The following is a 21602-nucleotide window of genomic DNA, read 5'->3' on the forward strand; positions in this document are numbered from 1 at the left end:
ATTATTATTATTATTATTTACGGGGATGATTTCTCCGAATAAAGTTTAAGAACTTATGTAGCGTTCCACTTAGTAAAAATGTCTCACAAAGTGTCTAATAAAATGCTAGCAGTGTCGCCCCCTTGTGTTGTGGTCGCCTCCTCACAAACACAAGAACAGCACGGCTGAATTTCTCATTTCCTCGGGGAGGTTCCATAAAGTAGGATTAGTTAGCTAGATAACTAGATCCCAGGGTTGCTTTTCCTATTGGACACGTTTGACTTGATAGTTAAATCATTCGGCTATACTGAGGAATCCTAAACGGAACGAAGCGGACTACACAGGGTAAAGAGAAGTGACATACAGCCTGTGAAAGCGCCTTCTGCTGGCGGCTTCTCCCTTTTACATTGTTTTATAATTTATTCTAGTTGTATTAATACATCCTTTCAAACAACTAGAAAAGGAAAGCATTGCAAACAATTATTTTAAAAAATACTATGAAATATTATTAGTTTTAACACAATTTTTGTGATGTTATTATTAGTAGTAATAGTAGTGTTAGTATTATTGACATCATTAGTATCATTATTACTAGTATTAGTAGTTTTAAATATTTTGTCTCCTCACTGTTTTCATCTTCCGCCATTTCAGACGCAACATCCGCCTGGTGCAGCAGCCATTTTGTCTGCTCATGGTGCGAGGAGAAGCGGTTCCTCTTTGAGAAACTCTGCTCTCCTGGAGCTCTGAGCGATCGGCCTGCGGCGCATGGGCTCAGCGGCGGCTCGGGGCGGCTGTATACGGACAGTGAGGGGAAGCGGGCTGTGTTTGTGTGAGCTGGAGTGATGTCGTGTGAGGAGAGTTACCGCGCCATTCAGCGCTACCTGACGGACGAGCGACAGCCCTACGCGCCCGGGACGCACGGAAACACCAAGCGGAAAATCCGCAAGGCCGCCGCCTGCTACGTGGTGCGAGATGGCGTGTTGTTCTACCAGCGGCGGCAGAAGGGTGTCCACCAGTTCAGCGAGCTGGAGGTGGTGTTGGAGGCCCCGCGGAGGAGGGAACTGATCAGCGCTGCGCACATCGGCTCCGGAGGGGAGCACCTCAACCTGCAGCTCACCTGGGACACGCTCTCACACAAATACTGGTGGAGAGGTGGGTTTGACACAGCGCTGACAGCGCCTGGAACACCGGGACACCGTCCCACAACACCCGAAAGCTTTGCCTTTATCCACGAAAACACACACACTCACACACACAAACACTAGTGTTGGGAGTCGAGTGTGGGAGTCGACACCTTGATTCTCCTCCATTCCAGGTGTTTGTGAACAGAATCGACTCCGAAGCTTTGGACTCGATTCCAAAACAGTCTGATGGCACAATATTCTATAGTGTTCAATATTCACTGTGTCCCGAAATGACCGCTTCCACACACAGATAGTACACTATCTCGAATTTATATCCAGCCACAAGCTTCACCACTCTGTAATTTAGATCAAGAAGCTAAATTTCAGTTTCTATACAGTTCACTGCGTAGAGGTAGAGAGAAAGGTGCCGTTTGGGACACAGCCACACAGTGAGCGATTCAGCTGTCATCGTACACAGTCTGGAACACGCAATATCCGCGCTGTTCTACTTTAGACAAACTGAAAATGAAGTAGAATGTAACATCTTCAGCAAGAACAGACTTTCAATCAAAAACAGTGCCATTGCTGACAGAGAAGCAGTTTCCGTTTAGCTTTCTATCTAGTCTTTTTAACCCTTGCGTTTGTGTCGTTGTCTGTTACCCAACCAATACTTATACTGTTTATTTTGAAGAAATGCAAATTAAACAACGTTTTCTTTAGTACTAATGGTTTAGTAAACATTTCATAAGGGTCCTACAGACCTAAATACTACACAATGGATAATTATATCATTTAGATAGTTTTTTCTGTCCAGTGTCTCCAAATAAAATTTAGTATTTTTCCACATGTCTGAAAATGAGATTACACAAACGGTTAACTGAATCAGAATTGTTATTTATTTATTTGATTTTCTATAATAATAAATATAGTTATTTGTTTGATTTTATGGACTTTATAGTGATCTTTCAAACAATCAAAACTACCCAAAAAATGGCATATACAGCAGTTAACTGACACCATGTGTTAAGTGTTCAATATAGACAAAAGGAAATTCAAATTGCTTGTCAAAATAGGCACCACACTTTTTCCCAAGTAAAATGAAGAAATGAATCCACAATGGATTAGTTACATATGTACTTACAGGGGTTACACAATGAAATTGAAACACCTGGTTTTAGACCACAATAATTTATTAGTATGGTGCAAGGCCTCCTTTTGCAGTCAATTCGTTTTGGCAATGACATATACAAGTCCTGCACAGTGGTCAGAGGGATTTTAAGCCATTCTTCTTGCAGGATAGTGGCCAGGTCACTACGTGATGCTGGTGGAGGAAAACGTTTTCTGACTCGCTCCTCCAAAACACCCCAAAGTGGCTCAATAATATTTAGATCTGATGACTGTGCAGGCCATGGGAGATGTTCAACTTCACTTTCATGTTCATCAAACCAATCTTTCACCAGTCTTGCTGTGTGTATTGGTGCATTGTCATCCTGATACACGGCACCGCCTTCAGGATACAATGTTTGAACCATTTGATGCACATGGTCCTCCAGAATGGTTCGGTAGTCCTTGGCAGTGATGCGCCCATCTAGCACAAGGATTGGGCCAAGGGAATCCACCCCCATGCTTCACTCTGGGCATGCAGCAGTCTGGGTGGTACACTTCTTTGGGGCTTCTCCACTCCGTAACTCTCCCGGATGTGGGGAAACAGTAAAGGTGGACTCTTCAAAGAACAATACATGTTTCACATTGTCCACAGCCCAAGATTTGCACTCCTTGCACCATTGAAACCGACGTTTGGCATTGGCATGCATGACCAAAGGTTTGGCTATAGCAGCCCGGCCGTGTATATTGACCCTGTGGAGCACCTGACGGACAGTTCTGGTGTAAACAGGAGAGTTGAGGTCCACATTTAATTCTGCCGTGATTTGGGCAGCTGTGGTTTTATGTTTTTTGGATACAATCCGGGTTAGCACCCGAACATCCCTTTCTGACAGCTTCATCTTGCGTCCACAGTTAATCCTGTTGGATGTGTTTCGTCCTTCTTGGTGGTATGCTCACATTACCCTGGATACTGTGGCTCTTGATACATCACAAAGACTTGCTGTCTTGGTCACAGATGCACCAGCAAGACGTGCACCAACAATTTGTCCTTTTTTGAACTCTTGTATGTCACACACAATGTTGTGTGCATTGCAATATTTTGAGCAAAACTGCTCTTACTCTGCTAATTGAACCTTCACACTCTGCTTTTACTGGTGCAATGTGCAGTTAATGAAGATTGGCCACCAGGCTGGTCCAATTTAGCCATGAAACCTCCCACATTAAAATGACAGGCGTTTCAGTTTCTTTGTCTAACCCCTGTACATCAATGTTGGATGAATTATTTTAAGTACTGTAAAATAAATGTATCTCAGTTGAATCTTTGTGTAGTAAGGAACCTACTACTATGTTTTCTTCAGTTCCACTTCATTTTTTTTTTCTTTTTTTATTATTCTGTTTGTTTGTGACACACTCACAAAACCTCTCATTTTCCTTGATCAATATGTTCTATGAAACTTGCAGAATGGTATTTAACAATTTCCAGGTTTTATAAAGATGGGTGTATAAAAAAGAGAATGCTGTCCTTATTTTTATGTCAAGCTGTCTATGCAATTTCCTACTCAAGGTGTTGCCAGGGAAATAATTTTACTTACAGTCATTGTTTTGTTAAATTACATTTTTCACTTGAGTATGGTTTAAGACTTATCTCTTTGATTATATTTATATCTTAGTAACAATGAAAAACAATGAAAAAAGCTGTTCTTGTACATAATGTTTCTCCTTTGCAAACTGATTGCTGCTACACTGAAGTCTTTATTCATGATGTTTTCTATAGGTGTCCTGAAGCAGGTTAAGGATTATATTAAGGAATGTGTGTGCCAAAACAAGCAAGAGCGTAGCAAAAGCAGTGTGGAGGATGGCTCAGGTCAGCAAAAAGTTTATTATTTAGGGCGACAAAAGACACTTACAAGCGATGAAGAGGACGAAGACTTTGATGAAGACCTTGATGAAGAGCTTCATCCATCCTTTCCAATGAAGTCAAAGGCCACTAAAGTGGATAAACATGAACTGGTCTTTGTAAGTAAAAGTTTGCAAAACATTTTGAATATATGTTAAGCCTCTGAATTAGTTTCTTATGGGTTATTTTTGTGTGTGTGTTTTTATTTCCTGATTGATAGGTGGACAGCAAAGGTGTTGTTAAGCAGTTCCTGCCCAAACATGGCCAGACAATGTTGGATAAGCTGAATCAGCAGCGTCTGAACAATCAGTTTTGTGACATTACTTTGCTCATAGAGGGTGAAGAATATAGGGCACACAAAGCTGTTCTGGCTTCTTGTAGTGACTACTTTTATGAACTCTTTGTTGAGAAGGGTGCTGTAGCAAGCCATGAGGCTGTGGTTGACCTTTCAGGTAAGTAATACGACAGAAATAAACGTCATAATGCTGCTAGGAAGTTTATAACTTATGAGCAGGACTATTCTACTTCAGTTGCCCTCATTTTCATAATTCCCTTTGGGAAGCTGGAATTTAACAGAGCTCTGGCATTTGAATTGCATGCATGTATGCTGTAGTTCATGCTTTGAAATAACAATATAATGATACATTTAGATAATTGGAAGATCAATTTGATCTGTGTCAGGGCATTAACGTTTGTGTGATAATTTTTACTCTTCTTTTAAGAACCCAGCATATCTGTTGAATTTTAATACATTCAGAAACCTTTGTTTTAATTAAAAATATTATAATTCTTAATAGTCTTATAGACCCTTTTAATACACTTACCTCAGAAATTATAGTGGTATTGGAAGTGTTAACTTGGACAGTTCTATAAAGTATCTGATAGTAAGACATTGGTTGCTCTTTCTTTCTTTTCTTTTTTTTTTTTTTTTTTGTGGCACTCCATTCCAGGCTTTAGTAAGGCCAGCTTCCTGCCTTTGTTGGAGTTTGCTTATACCTCTCAGCTAACTTTCAACTTCTGTGTGATGGCGGAGGTGGCCACGTTGGCACGGTACCTACTGATGCCTGAAGTACTTCTTATCTGTGAATCAGTGCACAAGAAGGTGGAGGAGCAAAAGCTGATGGTCTATCAACAAGGAGATGTCCACACTGTGGTGGCCACCCAAACAATGGCCTCTCAACCAGTCGATTCTATGGAATCAGGAGCTTATGTAGTGGCCATGCAGAGCGATGGCCAGGCAGTGGTCACCCACACAGGACAGTCTGAGGTGGGGGAAGCCATTACAGTTATCACTGGTGAGGATGCCACAGCAGAATCTCTGGCTTTGTTGGCTGAAGAGACAATGACTGTGGTTACACATAGTGGACAAGCTGGATCAGAGGAGTCCCTGGCCTTTGTTGCGCACAATGATCAAACAGAAACAGGAGAGACCATGACTGTAGTCACTCACTCTGGACAAGCTGGCTCAAACGAGTCACTAGCTGTGGTTCAGGCCTGCTGGACAGTGGAAGAACCACAGGTAGAGGACTCGTCATTAGCAGAAAATATGGAACCTGGTCCTTTTCTAATTAGTGTAGATCCAGACAAAGTTGTTCCTACCAAGAAAGTAGGTACTGTTCCGCCAGCACAGTTTAAGGAGGAAGCAAATGCCCAGTCTGCAGAACCACCACCTAAATCTGAGCCTATCACACCACCACCACCTCCAACCCCTGCACCTCAGAAAAGGAGACCTGGGAGACCCCCTAAAGTGAAGCAGGTCCTTCCTTCTAAACCAGAGCCAGTGGCGATGGAAATTGCAAAGAGTGGATCAGCTGCAGGACAAGAGAAAACGGAGAACATAGAAAGTGTCGATCCTAATAAGAGGCACTTGAGAAAGCGTCTGATGAGGGAAGGAAGTTATGCTCGCCTGCACATGGGACTTGAGAATGAGGAGGAGGAAGAGGAGAAAGCATCTAACACTGTGAAGGTGAGTCCAGGATTGTGATTAAATCTAGTTGAAAGTCTCAAATTTAAAATGGAATACAAAAAATATACATGGTATCTGATGAATCGTGGTGAACATAGACTTGCTGTTACACACAAATGTTCAGATTTGTGCTGCTTTCTTGACTGCAAATTTTTTTCCCTGTTAGACTCATTCATTACAGGTAAATCAAGCTGGCTTCCAGGTGTATCTAATAAATGGCAGTGTTGATTCTGAAGGTCAATTTATACTTCTGCGTTTACTCGACGCATAGTCTATGCTGTAGACTACACAAGAGCCCTATACCATTGTGAGCATTTATACTTCTGTGTTGGTGTCTGTGTCACTTTTGAATTGCACCACCACAACACTAGAGCTGAATTGCAAACATCTTCCTCTGCACTATGTAGTACACAATGTAGTGGTGTAGTAGAATTATTTTTATAATAATAGGGAGTAGGTCATTGTTCGCGACAGAGAATAATTTACATGCGGTGCCAGGAATGACACAAATACAAAGCCGGCACATTTTGCCCACATGGTCCTGTTTCTCTTTTTCTTTCGTCTGTATTTTTCCAGCGTTCAATCAATTTTTTGACAAAAGTTTTACAAAAGCAAAAATAAATCTGCAAGCAAAATTCCTCGAGTCAAGAGCAGAAAGTATATATTGGGAATGCAAAACAGAAAAAATGTCAAAAGTGTATTTTTAAAATATACTTGGTCACTTTTTAATCTTTGCAATTATTTGATAGTAATTTTTGTTTGTATTTCGCCAGTCTTTGCTTTCATTGTTTTCGTTTTTTTAGATTTTTCCAGTCATCTGGAATCTTCTGGAATCTCTCTGCTTCTGCTAAATTTTTTTTCGCTCCTGAGTTCTGAAACAAATTTTACGTGTAGGAAGGTCTTCAAGGAAGGCGTTCACCTCGAATCTCCCATTGGTCAATGATTTGATGCTTTGAGACTGCCTCTGGGAGCTAGCTACGGCCACCCCACCAGCTTTCAAGTCTTTTCAAACAAGTATTTTCCGTCACTGGCGTTACTCGCTCAGTTGTGTCAAGCTCTGGACGGTTGCTGAATTTCTCTTTTAGTGTATGTTTATAATCGTGCACGCAGCTGATTATTAGAGGATTAGAACGAGCTGACATTTGCTGGCAGAAAATAGTATTACATCTTTGAAATGCAGGGGAAATCACACAGAAGAGTTCATGATTTGAGAATGATTTCAATAATTTAATTTATAAAAATGACAGTTCTGGGGAAAAGTCATAAAGGGAGGGTTTCTAGAATTCTATCCATCACAAACGGCTGTTTTCTTTGGGTCGCTGTATGACTGTTGCTTGGGGCCTTTAGTGAGACATCACAGCCCTTACTCATTCTCCACTTGTCTGGTTTTATAATAAGATAATTAATCGCTAAATAGTAGCATTGCAGATGTTCATATTCCTTCCCTACATTGGTGTTGACTAGAATTTTTAAAAGCTCATGTTAATGAAGTGTTCTAACTATTCATAGTCATGCTTAATGTAGTTTTTATACCATCTAGATAAAGGGTTACACAATTTTCTGTGTTGTCAAAACTATACAAGGACACATTTATTAAGACTATGTAGTAGCAAGTCTGTCCAGACTATTATTTTATTTTAACTAGCCAAGTGTTTATTTATGGAGGACAAAACACACACACATTTTCCCCTCCACATTTGCATCATACATTTGGAAACTAATTCAAATAATATATTTTAATTGTATGGTTTTACATGACCATTGACCATGGATGGCGAGAAATCACTGTTGTAATGAAGTATGAGCATCTGCAATATCTACAAATTATTTAGCAACTAATTACAATAATTATATCAACTTTTTAATGCGCAAGTTCAGTTTACCTGCTGCTGTGTACTGAAAAAAAGCTCATTCCGCCATGTTGGAAAAACACGAAAGCTTGCGGGGTGGGCGTGGCTAGGTCTCAGCTGCAGTTTCAGAGCACCAAATCATTGACCAGATTCCAGAAGCACCTGAGAGAAGTAAGAAAAAAAAAAAAAGGAAAAACTGGTGAAATGCAAACAAATCAGTATCAAATAACTGCAAATAATAAAGAGGTAACCAAGTATTTTTTTAAAAATATGCTTTTGATATATTTTTTCTGATTTGCATTCACAGTATGTACATTCTGCTCTTAATTCTAGGAATTTTGCTTGCAGATTTATTTTTGCTTTTGTTAAACTTTTGACACAATTTACTCCATAGAGTTCATGTTTCTGTAGATCTTCGGTTCAACTTAAACAATGTCCATCTGACTACTGACCAGTCACAGTTGTTGCGGTCTGCTAAACCTAATCCGTACTTACATTTCTGGAGAGGTGCGCATCATGCTACACCGTAGGCTATGGCATAGAGTTTGCCTCAGTGCCTTGCCTAAAGTGTTGGTTCAATACAGAAGTATAAATTGGACTCTAGAATGTCTGCTTTGAGTAACAATTGTAAATGTTTGTTTGTATTTAAAGTATATATTTGATACCCATCTCTTCCCCCACTCTCCTTCAAGCTGAGGATGCTTTTGCAAAATATTGCTTTTTGATTGTACAAAAGTGCAAATTTAAGTTGAAATTCAAGCGAGATCTTTTGATGTCTTACTGTTCTCTCACTTTACAGAGATCAGCCAAAAGAGTGCGCCTTGCAACCCAGACTGCAAAAAAGCACTCCACTGACTCTTCGGAAAATGAGGCAACCTCTGATGGTACAAAGACACTGGTGGATGGAGTGGAACCAGTGGAAAAAGAAATGGAGTCTGTTCAGGAGGGGGATGTGCAGGAGAAGCCAGAGGGAGCAGGGGATGGAGAACATACATGTAACGAGTGTGGCATGGTGTTCCAGAGACGTTACGCCCTCATCATGCATACTTTAAAACATGAGAAGTCCCGTGGCTTCAAATGCACTGTATGTATTGTGAAATCTTATTGTCTTATAATGTTGCGATATTTTGATGGAAAATGTTGACAGTGTGCATCATGGAACATAGTCAAAATGTTTGTTCTTCCATTCAATGAAACTGCACTTTTAAGCAGCACAATTGGAATTTATTGCAGCATACTCAGATCAGGAAATCTACAAAACAAAATTGTAAATTTAAAATGGTTGTCTTAGTTTATAGTAAAATTTATATTTACATTTTAATAATACAAAAATGATTTTTTTTCTCTCTCCAATACCTTAAATCCAGCAAATAAAAATAATATTTACATTACTTTTTGTTTGCTCTACTTTGCATTGTTTTCACTAGAGAAGACATTAAGTTATTTCCACTTAGAATATCATTTAAATTGTTACTTGACCAGGGTGTACCCAAACAATTGCCTTTATTTGTGTATATGGGCAGTGTTATTAATGACCCTTTACCTCATTTCCCCCACCAGTTATGTAATAAAGAATTCCAGTATGCTGCATCCCTTCGTGCCCACTTGGCTCGTCATAAACACCAGAAGACACAAAGAGTGACTGTGACCCGGGGTCCAGCAGATGAAGGGTCGGAGGGGCTGGAAGAACAGACCAAAAGCCGTACCAAGCGGGAGTTTGTGTGTGACATCTGCGGGAAGACATTGCCCAAGCTGTATTCTCTGCGCATCCACATGTTGAACCACACAGGCGTGAGGCCACACTCATGCAGGCTCTGTGGGAAGAGCTTCGCCACCAAACACAACCTGAAGATGCACAGAGCACTACACGACTCAGCCAAACGCTTCCACTGCTCCATGTGCGAGAAATCCTTCGTCACTAAAAGGAGCCTGGACGATCATATCAGCGTTCATACAGGCAAGCATATATACACACACAAACACTCCCAAGTGGTGCACATGGCAACATAGTTATTGGTCTGTCCCAAAACTTAGTGAGCTGCCTAGGTAGGCACTGACTGCAAAGAGAGCTGTTGAAGTAGACGAGTTGTTTAGTTTACTTCAGTGGCTAGCGTCGCCTCAGGGTTTCAATGTGGTTGAGTCTAGTCTTTTTATAATTTTAGTAGCAAGATGGACGTTGTGTTGCATCCTGGAATTGCCTTCATGGCTGAGGAAGGGTTTGATGCTTCCGTAAAGTTCAGCCTAATTAATATATCTTAATAGACAGTGTAATGAGGTATCTAAGAATTGGGTCAGCCTACGTGTCGAGCGCGCACACTGTGATGTAAAATGCTCTGTAGTTAGACAGCTCACTAGGTTTTGGAACGTTTAGGTTTTTTTCGCTCTTCTCCCAGAGCAAAAATAATTAGAATTGAGATTCAAAACGGGAACATTAGAATCCACTGCGCTGAAACACTGAGACACTGCTGAGGAAAAGCAAAAAAAACAACAACTACTGGTTGCATGCAGTGGGTGGGGACAAGCCATGATGCAGTTGCTCTCTAATTAGTGTCTCTCAATAATCTGCCTCATGAGGACAGACGAGCACTACAACGCTACCTACTTAAACAGATGTCTATGCAGTCAGTGCCTAGGCAGCTCACTAGGTTTTGGGACAGTGTCTCACACAGCAACAGTGTGTGTGTGTGTCAGTGTACATTATGCATAACACTGGAGGCAAAAACATGAAATCATTGTTTTAAACATAAATATGCACATTGGCACCAACAACGCAAGGCCGCAATCAGTGACTTGGAAAACTGTTCAGTTCCTCAGCACGCCACTGTATATTTTATTTCTAGTTTAAGAAGACACAGTAGATAACATGCTTTGAAAATTACAAAGCCTAGTCTGAAGGTTACTTTCGAAGTCTGATTATTAAACTTGAACAGAAGCTCACATATAGAATGTTCATTGGCACTTTTAGTTTGATGTGTTATTATATTGTACATTTTTAGTCTTAAAAATTCAGGAAACAATGTTGATCTTGTTTTACTTCCCTCTTCTGTACTGGGCGGCACAGATTTGTAAAGCAGTTTCCAGAAAAGTGCTATAATATATAATGGTTAATATCATTCATCATCATGAATTTGTTCCTGTATTCAAACAGCAACAAGTACAACCTAAAAAAAAATTATGGAACCCCTTGCCTTAGATGACCAGCCTTTCTCTCTCTTGTAGAAGATGTTGGGTTTTATAGCCATTCTGCAGCCTATATATATAAATAATATAATGTTTTTAGTTATGTAAATTTTGATCGATTTGTTTTCACTTTTAATTTTCCTTTTTTTCCTTAGTGATTGAAGTAATTGACTGTTTATTACCTTGTATTTGTTTTTACAATTGTTAAAAAAAAACATACACAGATTATTAAAAAGCAATCCCACAAAAATACATTTTGAGTTTCAGTCAGGTGTGACTTTCAGTGAATTTCTGTTCCAGTCAGGAAATAAGGTCTTTGACTTTGAACCCAGAATACTAATTGTACCAATTACTAAGTGTACAAATGTCACTAACTTTATGTAATGTACTGTTGTTTGTTTCTTTTTTTTTTTTTTTTTTTTTTTTTTTTTTTTTTTTTACAGGTGAAACCAAATATTTATGCACACAGTGTGGAATGTCATTCCACCGGGCTTCTGCATTGAGCAAACACTTGAAAAAACATCAGCCCAAACCTGAGGTCCGTGCATTCCAGTGTTCCCAGTGAGTTACTCTTTCTTCTCCATGCACAAATGCTTATTGGCTATTGCTTACAGGACATTTGGTCCTTAACTGATTGTTTTCACTTCAACACTAATCTGGTGTAATTGTTCTGTTATGCAGTTAGTTATAACAGTGATAAAGTTGGTGATCTCCAAGATGCCTATGTTTCCACAGCTGTGATAAAAGCTTCTATGAAGCAAAGGACCTGCAGCAGCACATGAATAAACACTTGGGCTTGAAGCCTTTCCAGTGCCAGGTGTGTGGGAAATGTTACAGCTGGAAAAAGGACTGGTATTCCCATGTCAAATCACACACTGTTGCAGAACCTTACAGGTTAGTCAAAACCATGCCTGACCATGTTTACTGACCTTGTCATAGCTGCAAATACATTTACAAAATCATTGAATCTTTTCAAATCACAGCAACTTAAAAGAGAAACTAGTAGTTCCTAAGAAGGCAATTGCAGTAAATGTCTTACACGGTCCCTGCCTTAATTCTGAGTGAAACAGTCAGTTGTATTAATGTACATGTTTGAATTTTAAATTCTTTGTAATTGTAATTACAAAAACTGATACTTTTTTAAATATGTACACATTTAAATAAATAAATAAATAAATACACATTTTCATTGCAGCATGCCCTGCTGTGCTCTCGGTTTGAGGTGAACAGTGGTTCATTCTCATTTAAAGTAACAGGCACTCAAACAGGACATTCTGAAAAGGGCTGTTTAGACAGGGTGGGAATTATGCTGTAGTGTTTGATCCGTCTTGTATTTTAACCAAAGCATGTCACAGCTGTTTAAGACAGGAAACGGTATCTTGTGAAAAGCTCTATAACATGTCGTCTTTAAAATGAGGCACATTCTACTGTAAAGTACTCCATATATTCAAATATTACTGTGCAATGGCAATTATATCAATTATTATGCCATGTTTTTGATATATATACAATGAGCCTCTGAAGGCTGCGCATTACTGTAAGTTTGCTAGGGGTTACCATGCCAACGTGATTTGTGGCTTTACAAGGACAGATAACGCATACATCAGAGTGTGGCTTAGACATTTTAATGAAAATCAGCTGTTTTCACCCAGTGCACATCAAAATATCTGACACATCATTTCTAATTTTGTCTGTTGGTTATGTTTTGGTTCTGTGAACACTGTCATCCTAAGCAAATATGTAACAATACATTATTTTCTGCTTTGGTCAGGAATAAGAACTAAGCTGAAAATGTAAATCCTTTACTTCCTTAGAGGAGAAAGTAATTACTTTATTATTTTCTATTGTGTTGTCCAGGACTATGCTGTAGATATGTTTTAACCTGTTTGTCTTTTGTTTATTTAGGTGTAATGTTTGTGGTAAAGAGTTCTTTGAAAAGGCTCTGTTCAGGAGACATGTGAAAAAAGCCACTCATGGAAAGAAGGGCAGAGTGAAGCAGAATCTGGAGAGAGAGTGTGAACACTGTGGTAGGAAGTTCACTCAGCTCAGAGAGTACAGACGCCACATGAACAACCACCAAGGTGAGCATGCCCACACATGCCCCCCACCCCCGTTCTAACACTACAATGTGCAGTGCGAAACCTTTCCTCTAGGTGGCACACCAGTTCTCTCACAGAGAGGAGCTGTTAAAATTTAGGTGGTTAAGATCTGTTAAAGACTAACTGTTCTGTATTTTTGCATAATTGAATTTAGCTGAGATGCTTCACATTCTGAAAGCTGGGAAATGTAAGAGGAAGTTAAAAGTGCTGTTTCAAATAATCTTTGCATATGACGATCAGCTTGCTTGTTCAACTAACAATATCTTTTGGATTTGTAAAGCCTTTTAAAACATTTATATAAAAGGTGGTCCAGCTCTTTTGCAGTCATTTTGTGTCTAGGAGCCATTATTGTATATGCTTTTATTATAAAATAAAAGTTATGCACCTTTTTTTATTATTATTTTAAGGTGAAAATACATTTACAGATGTTTTATGTTTATTCAATAGCTGCATATAACATATTGAGGGAATTTAAACACAAGGCAAAAGTGTACTGTAAGGTTTTGTTTTGTTTTTTAACTCAATATTAAAATCAGCAACTAATGAGTAATTGAGTAGCAGTTATCTCTGTATAGAATGAGAAATGTCACTTGAAGTCGTTCATTTTTGGGTAGACCTTTGCATGTGTCCTGAACAGTTTGCACAAAGACCTCTTGAAATCTAAAATAAGATATTTTGCAATGTTATATCAATATAACCCATTGAGTTTCATTTGGTCAGTAGTACTTGTCTCTTTGGTAACACTTGCTCAACTCTGCAACGTCTCCTCTCTCTATAGGGGTGAAGCCATTTGAGTGTCTGACATGTGGTGTGGCGTGGGCTGATGCCCGCTCACTGAAGCGACATGTCCGCACCCACACAGGAGAGCGTCCATACGTCTGCCCACTGTGCCAGGAGGCTCATATAGATGCCCGCACGCTGCGCAAACACATAACCAAGTACCACGGAGACCATTTGCCAGGAAAGATCATGCTAGAGAAGGACACTCTGCAGTTTCATAACCAGGGCACTCAGGTGGAGCATGCTGTCAGCATCCTCAGCCCAGAACTGCCCCCTGAGCTTCAACCTCCTCAGCCGCCAACCAGTGAGGAGATTGAGACAGTTCTCATCACAGAAGAGACTGTGGAGGCCGTAGAGGCTGTGCAGGCTGTCAGCGAGGGGGCCATTACCACACTCTCAGACCAGAGCATCATGCAGGTGGTGAATTATGTCCTGGCCCAGCAGGCTGGAATTAAGGTGGATGAGGCTACTGACATCATTCAGACAATGGAGGTAGAGGTGGCCCATGTAGCAGAGGTTGAGTAAATGAAAAAAGGCAAGGTGGACCCTAGACGATATTGGAACTGACTGCCTCCAATAAACTCCACATAACCAGATCAAGTCTAAATGAGTCAGGTATATTCCCTCCCCTCTGTTGCTTTTACAAAGACAGAATGTAAAGAGATCCTGCATATTTTTTGTTGGCACAAGGACCTTTGTATTTTCAGGTCTCTCTGCAGCTGGAATGCATGTATGCGCTGATTTACCTAGCAGCAGGTGTGGCTGTGTGTATGTAGTGTGTATATTGTACATACGGAATATAAACATTTACTCTAAGTGAAATGCCAATAAAATTGCAGCACAAAACTCACTAGGAAGTCAGCTCTTATGTACAAAAATAGCCTTTTAACCATTTGGTTAAGATTTCTATGCATAATGGATGTGGACATTTTGGGTTCTTTTGAGTTAAGATTTTTGAAAGCTATGATGTCCATCTCAAAGTGAGGTTGTAGGTTGGATGTTGGTTGTCTGTAACATGTGATATGAACCATACTCCTAGATTCCATGGTTGAACTGAGATGAGAACCAAATAAAAGTTTTTTTTTCAGAGCTATGCCACAAACTGACCTTGACGGACTTGCATTTTTCTGATGTGAGCATATTTATAGAGTGTTACTTGTAATTATTTTGTTTAATAATCAATATTTGTCATGTACAGATCTCCCAAGGTTGGGTAAAAAATTCAGCAATAGCCCAGCATTGCTCAAGTATTCTGGAATCAGTGCTTTTCTTGGAAAATTGTTTATAATTTGTTGGATGATTTGGATTATTTTTTTTTTATTTTTTTTTTTTTTTTGCACATATCCAATACTGATGTGATTCTGATATCACTGTAATCCTCTACTGGGCTTCTACATTTTTTTTTTTTTTTTTTTTTTTTTTTTTTTTCCAATAATTATATTGGCTAAGCATATATGATCACTCGTATGTGATGAGTATGTGCATATTACTGCTATGACTACATAATTCTATTAAAGTGCACAGCTGTACATGGTGGTACATGATAGATGCTGGATAAATCTCATGTAATGACTGGATTTCTACTGATCTGTTAAAGGATCCTATCAGCAGTGCAGCACTAGATGCGTGTATTTAAATCAATTATCAGTTTAGTAATCAGTTAACTTTACTGAATTTATACATTATGATTTTTTTTAAATGTTAACTTAAATATATATTTTAAGTAGACGTCAATCTCTATTTTGGAATGTTTAAAAACAGATACTGACATTTTGTACAGTATAGATCGGCTTTATTGATTTGCCAATAAAATTAACCTAGTTAGACATGTTCTACAGAATGTACTGTCCTCAGGTTTGACGTGTTCTTTTAGGATTGCTGAACTAGGGGGAACAGACTTAAGGTTAAATCAAGGGAATTATTTACTAAATTGAAAAAATATATATTTTAAACCTCAATACATTTTTTCTACTTTGACACCTTAGGGGTTCAACAGTGGAAAATGTGTCACACTTATATGATTATTTATTTATTTTCTATGATTACATTTTCTCCCAAATGTAGTCATTGCCTATAAACTAAGATCATGCTACCAAGCTGAGAGAGTGAGACAAGCCACTACTTGAACTTAAAAGGGCACCAGGCTATTTTACCAGAATGCTTGTTGTATTTCATCTACCTAGCTGCCTATTGCATTAGGCACGGGGAACTTCCAGCAGCAAAGCAGGGGAACCAGAACAACAAAAGCTGTGTCCAGAACAGAATGTAGAAACTTGGATGCTTTACTCCCTGTGTTGTTTCTGTGTTGGTGCCATAGCAGGGAGTGCTTTGACATGAAGGTATCTCTAAACAAATCACATTTTAAAAATCAGCCAAACAGAGGAGCAACAGCAGTCGGCATTTTATACCAACATTTGATTCAGACATGTCTCTGCACCATCCTGCCTCTGTAGACAGCATTTAAGACACACCCAGTGGCCACAGTTCAGTTGATGAGACACAAGATCTCTCTTTGCCTGTAAGCTAACAGTCAAAATGTGATTGAATTTGGAATTTTTTTTACTGACCTCTTTTGACATCCTCAAAGTGGTTGTCCATGAAGGTAATTTGATTTGTTTTATAAATCCTGAAACCAAAATATAATTTTTTATCAAATTACATACATCTGCATCTGAGGTACCAGCGGTTCTAGACTGAAATAACCAGTAAACGATATCTCAGAACCCGAGGCGGGAATATGTTGATTTGAAAAACGGTGACCCCCACCCACTCGTGAACTGCTGTACAGTTCTTCAGCTCATTTTACCAAGCAGCTGTGGCTGTGTAGAGAAACTGTCTTTTTCTTCTTTTTAGTCGCTCAGTTGAAGAATCTGAGAAATTATTAAATGAGAACAGCAGATACAATGCTATAAACACCATATTTGTTGCAAACCTCCAAACTATTCAACATGCTGATTAAAACAGAAAATTCCAGTTTCAGCATTTTATTGATGGAAAGAAATCTCATATTTTAATGTGGAAAACTGTTGTGTTTAGGTCATGGGTTATTAGGACATGAGTACCAAAAACAATTATATGAATCATTTATTCATTATCTGTAAGCGCTTATCCAGTTCAGGGTCGCAGTGGGTCCAGAGCCTACCTGGAATCATTGGACACAAGGCGGGAATACACCCTGGAGGGGGCGCCAGTCCTTCACAGGGCAACACAGACACACACACATTCGGACACTTTTGAGTCGCCGTGAGACGTGTGTTTTTGGACTGTGGGAGGAAACCCACGCTGACACGGGGAGAACACACCAACTTTTCACAGACAGTCACCCGAAGCGGGAATCGAACCCACAACCTCCAGGAGCTGTGTCACTGCGACACTACCTGCTGCGCCACCGTGCCGCCCTTTATATGAATCAATAAATCACAAATTTATTACCATCTTATCAGTTTTTTAAAGTGCTAGTTTAAGCTCCTACTATCACAATGCCCCTATAAAGACTCACCATGCTTGGAGGAGAACACTACCTGTCCAATTTGCTGGCAATGAATGAGTTAATGGAGACGGAGGGCCATCCTATTAACCCAGAGAGAGAGACAGTTTTGCTTGCTTGCCTATGGTATCATTGACCCATATTTTATACCAGTCCAGCACAAATTCTCAATTTCTAGTCCCTTACAGTTAAAAATGTATTTTATGTAGCTTAAAACTGGAGGGTAGTTAAATGTAATTAACCCCAGGCTGACTGAAGGTGTGTAGTTGTGTTGAAAAGTACAGGGTATATGTTATAAGCGGTCGGTCTCTCTCTCTCTCTCTCTCTCTCTCTCTCTCTCTCTCTCTCTTCAGCGCCATCTGGCGGCGCACTGGTCTCCTCTGGGAGCTGCTGGAGTACAGCTGCTTTTCTGCTTTTTTCACCGAGGAGCTAGGGGCTTCCAGTTCGGCGAGGACTGCCACCAGTGCGGTTTAATGAACTGTGGTCTGGAGGCTTCTTCTCGGCGTGGTGACGCTGTTGTGTTGTTTTGCTCCAGGTGAGCGCTGGGAGATGTGCTGTTTCAGTCATGGCACGGAGTGCGAGTTCATGGCTGTGGCTGAGGAAGCCCATCTACATCCAGGTAGGAACCAGACCGCGCGGGTTTCCCTCCAGCACGCGGACCGTGCAGTCTCCGGAAGGTTAACGTTACCGGATTAGAAAGCAGAGCTACTAAGAGAGATGATAAACATATAGTCGTCTACTCATACAGTCACTCCATAAGGTTTTGCATTGACATGTTAATGGATTTAAATTCTACTAACCCTCTTTAACCGCAGCTCCTCTCTCTGTGAGACATGGCTCGGAGTGTAGCCTTTTCCCTGCGCGAGTCTGACGGTCAACTTTGGGAAGCAGAGATCAGTTATGTGTATTTTAGTGCAGAATCTTCGCTCATGGTTTTTTTTTTTTTTTTTGCGGGCTGAACTCCAGCGCTGCTTTATCCTTCCCTGCGGCTTCACGACTCTTATTGGAGAGTTTATAAGGCCGTTGACTTTATTTTTCCATTTAAACTTGTCACTGTCGCTGGATTTCACCATGTCACTCCCAAAGTGTGGTTGCTTAGCTACACTGCCTAGATAGGTTGCTTAGCTACCCCCGCGCTGGCGTTGCTGTAGCAACAGGGTTGATGTACACCACCTTTGGTGCTGTTTGCAAACATGTATGCTGTTGTCGTTTCTGTGGACCGACTTCTCTCAGTGAAACTGAATCCAACTTTCTACCTAATCTTACCGAGAGTCTGAAAGGGCAATGCCACCAGGTTTTTCAAAATTTTGACTGAGATTTATTCACACAGGTATGAAGTGACACTGCAAGTAGTATCCTGGGGTTTGTGCATTCAATCCGTGCCTCAGGTCACTGTCTGTGAAGATCTTTGGTTTGTTCTTCCAGTGAGAGAGATCCTGTACCTTCCCACAATCCAAAAACACTTGCTGGGAAGTGAATTAGCTGTGTAAAACTGTCCACAGGTGTGAGTGTTTCCTGGGTCTGTTCCTGCCTTGCATTCTATGATTCCATGTAGGACGCACCACAACCCTGAAAGCTGATGAGGTCAGAATGCAGACTATAGAATGATAACAATAATGCTTTCCTACAGTGCTCCTCCTACTATACAACTAATTGATGTTAGAGTTTATCCATATGCAACTGACATTATCTAATTCAGACACTCAGAAAGAAGTGAAGTGGATTAAAGGGACACTAGGTAAGATTTTTTTACACTTTTACGGTACTGTACTAAAATCAGTGCAGAGAAGGAGGGAGGGTTGTGTTTTCCTACCCTCTTTCAAAAGTTACACAGTGCAGTTTCTGCAGCGCTGAGCCCAGAATATTAATGACAGAGTCTCTGTTCTCTCTATTATGGGCCAGTGAACCATCACAATATTTTTGAAGCTATAATTTTAAGGTTAAAAATATTACATAGTTTTCCTTTAAGCAATAACTAAATAATTTTCTATTTACATTAACACTAACGCCCAACGGCAAACTTAATGAGTCTGCAACCAGTGATGGGAGTAAGGCAGACAGACAAGACAAGAAATGGTTTGGTCAATTGTTTGAATTTTTTAATTGTTTCTTCAGTGTGACATTATATCACTGCATTTGACACAGTCTCAGTCAGATGACCTATTCTTTCTGTGAGCCAGCACAACATGTGTACATTAGGTTTGAAACTCGACCAAATTTAAGAAAAATTAAAAATAAATAAATAAACAAAAACCCTTAAGTAACTCTGCCAGAGTGTCTCTGTTAATGTCACTTTGCAGGTCCCAAGGCCGGAAAACGGATGAGGGTTTGACGTACAGTTATATCTCTTTTGTTTAAATTTGATATTCTAATATTAAACAATACAAGACATAACAAAAAACAAACAAACTAGGAATCAAAGAAGAAAGTTCATTTGTAGTTCTAAATGCATTTAGTAACTCCTAGCGACTTTTACAACAGCCAATCCACTTGTTAATTTGTGACGTATCGACCTTGTGAAACGTCACGTCCAGGTCCAAACTGCTGCTCGGCATAGCCAAGTTAGTGATTTTTGCCGCTAGATGTAGTGATGCTAACGAATGCCCTGGCAGACATCTGAAAGTATTACAAACGATGTTCGTTTTCAATTACCCTCAGTGGTAAGACAAGTAAAAAAAAAAAATTCTCATCCAAATGTCGCACAGTATTTAATGGCGTCACACACACCCGCCGTCTAGAACGCTGCCTTTTGACGCAAAGAAGTATGTGGGCAGTGACGGTTATATCTTGAAGCGCACGCATACATTTCCGTACGCAGAGGGAGTATAAATGAGCCTTAAAGTTGATAGTGATCCTTGTATTAGATTATTTCACACCAAACCTCTCAGTCCTGGTCCTGGGGACGTCATACTCAGCGGATTGTTGTGTTTACCCAAAACACTTGACCCAGTCCTGCTTGTAAATTTGCTGAATCAAGTGCATTAGAGCAGAAAAAAACATACACAGTATGTAGGACTGAGTTTAAATGCCCATGGGATTAATAATTAGCACATGACCTGAAGCAGGTGTGTTTAGGCTAAGAATAATGGATGTGTTCCAGTCCCACCTGGCACATGTGCTGGTTGAACTCTGTGGGAGTGTTTCCTCTACATTTCTAAGCAGCTCATGGTCCAGCAATTTTGTCATCTGAAAATTCCAGCTTAGTCTGATAGTTACATCAAGTTGTAACACCATGCAGAAAGAAAATCCTGACAAGGAATGCTTAAATGGAAATTGACTCTACAAGGTACAATTTGTCCATGACAGCCCCAACTGTTTCTAGTTACATTTCTCTTTTAATTGTGCTTCCTACACTTGTTTAGGGTTGTCTGGGATCTTAATTGGCCCAACTATCCAGAAGCTGACCCTCTCACCTAAAGATAAAGATTTTGGTCCTTGACATTGCCATAGCCAAGTGTGATCAAATACACAATTCGTACACTGTGTCCTCCGCTACTCAGCCTAATGCTAGCCACTGCTGTCTGTTAACTAACATACGATCACTAGGCAGTTAGCATTCTCCTTCAGTGATGCTGTGTTGGGGTGGTATGTACAGAAATGTTACCTGACTTTCATGTGTCAGCCTTCACCCTTCTAGCTTGGTAGCCTCTCGTGTTTCAAGTGGTGATGTAGCTCGTGTATGGAATTGGCATATAATCATAAAATCACCAATGAGCACATTATGTACTATTAAGTACAATCTCTTTGAACTGCCTGAAGACTGCAAATGGCTTCTTTTCTTTATGTGTTCGTGCAGCGTACATTCCTGCCCTGCAGCTAGAGAAGAGTCTGAACACATTATTGAAGATAGAGAGCAGACAGGACAGTTATATTGACTGGTATTGTGTGTGGAGAGAATGAGACTATATACACCAATCTGTGTGGGAGATTTGGGATATATTAGGGGTTCAAATAGGTTTTAAAGTGTTTTTGCAGGGCCACGTGCGAGGCCAGCCTAAAAGAAACATGTGCTTACTGACTGACTGAATGACTGACTGACACCTAATGTTGAGACGCTCATGTGCGAGTAGGAACTGTTAATTCAGCCGTATTTCATAGAGAGAACTTAAGGGGGCGCCACTACACCACTACACTGT

The 21602-nt window shown here is 40.0% G+C and overlaps 2 protein-coding genes across 3 annotated transcripts in view; both read left to right on the plus strand.

The window, feature by feature from the left end:
- Nucleotides 1-309: 309 nt before the first annotated feature.
- Nucleotides 310-15301, plus strand: zbtb11 (zinc finger and BTB domain containing 11). Its single transcript, XM_066666200.1, has 11 exons — nucleotides 310-324; nucleotides 631-1131; nucleotides 3982-4223; nucleotides 4325-4556; nucleotides 5055-6070; nucleotides 8720-9004; nucleotides 9481-9877; nucleotides 11544-11661; nucleotides 11836-11994; nucleotides 13006-13181; nucleotides 13978-15301. Exons 2-11 carry the CDS (start codon nucleotides 822-824, stop codon nucleotides 14502-14504), a joined length of 3462 nt encoding a protein of 1153 aa, XP_066522297.1. The 5' UTR covers nucleotides 310-324; nucleotides 631-821; the 3' UTR covers nucleotides 14505-15301.
- A 1715-nt stretch (nucleotides 15302-17016) lies between these two features.
- dipk1ab (divergent protein kinase domain 1Ab) overlaps nucleotides 17017-21602 on the plus strand; it is a 48184-nt gene continuing 43598 nt past the window's right edge. Inside the window, exon 1 of one of the 2 annotated variants that reach the window (XM_066666066.1) lies at nucleotides 17017-18085. In XM_066666066.1, the coding sequence (XP_066522163.1) occupies nucleotides 18032-18085 (54 nt within the window). In that variant the 5' untranslated portion in view covers nucleotides 17017-18031. The remainder of the gene's footprint in view (nucleotides 18086-21602) is intronic. The other variant, XM_066666067.1, reaches the window with a different exon arrangement.

This window comes from Hoplias malabaricus, chromosome 3 (genome assembly GCF_029633855.1).
Source record: "Hoplias malabaricus isolate fHopMal1 chromosome 3, fHopMal1.hap1, whole genome shotgun sequence".
Lineage (NCBI taxonomy): Eukaryota > Metazoa > Chordata > Actinopteri > Characiformes > Erythrinidae > Hoplias > Hoplias malabaricus.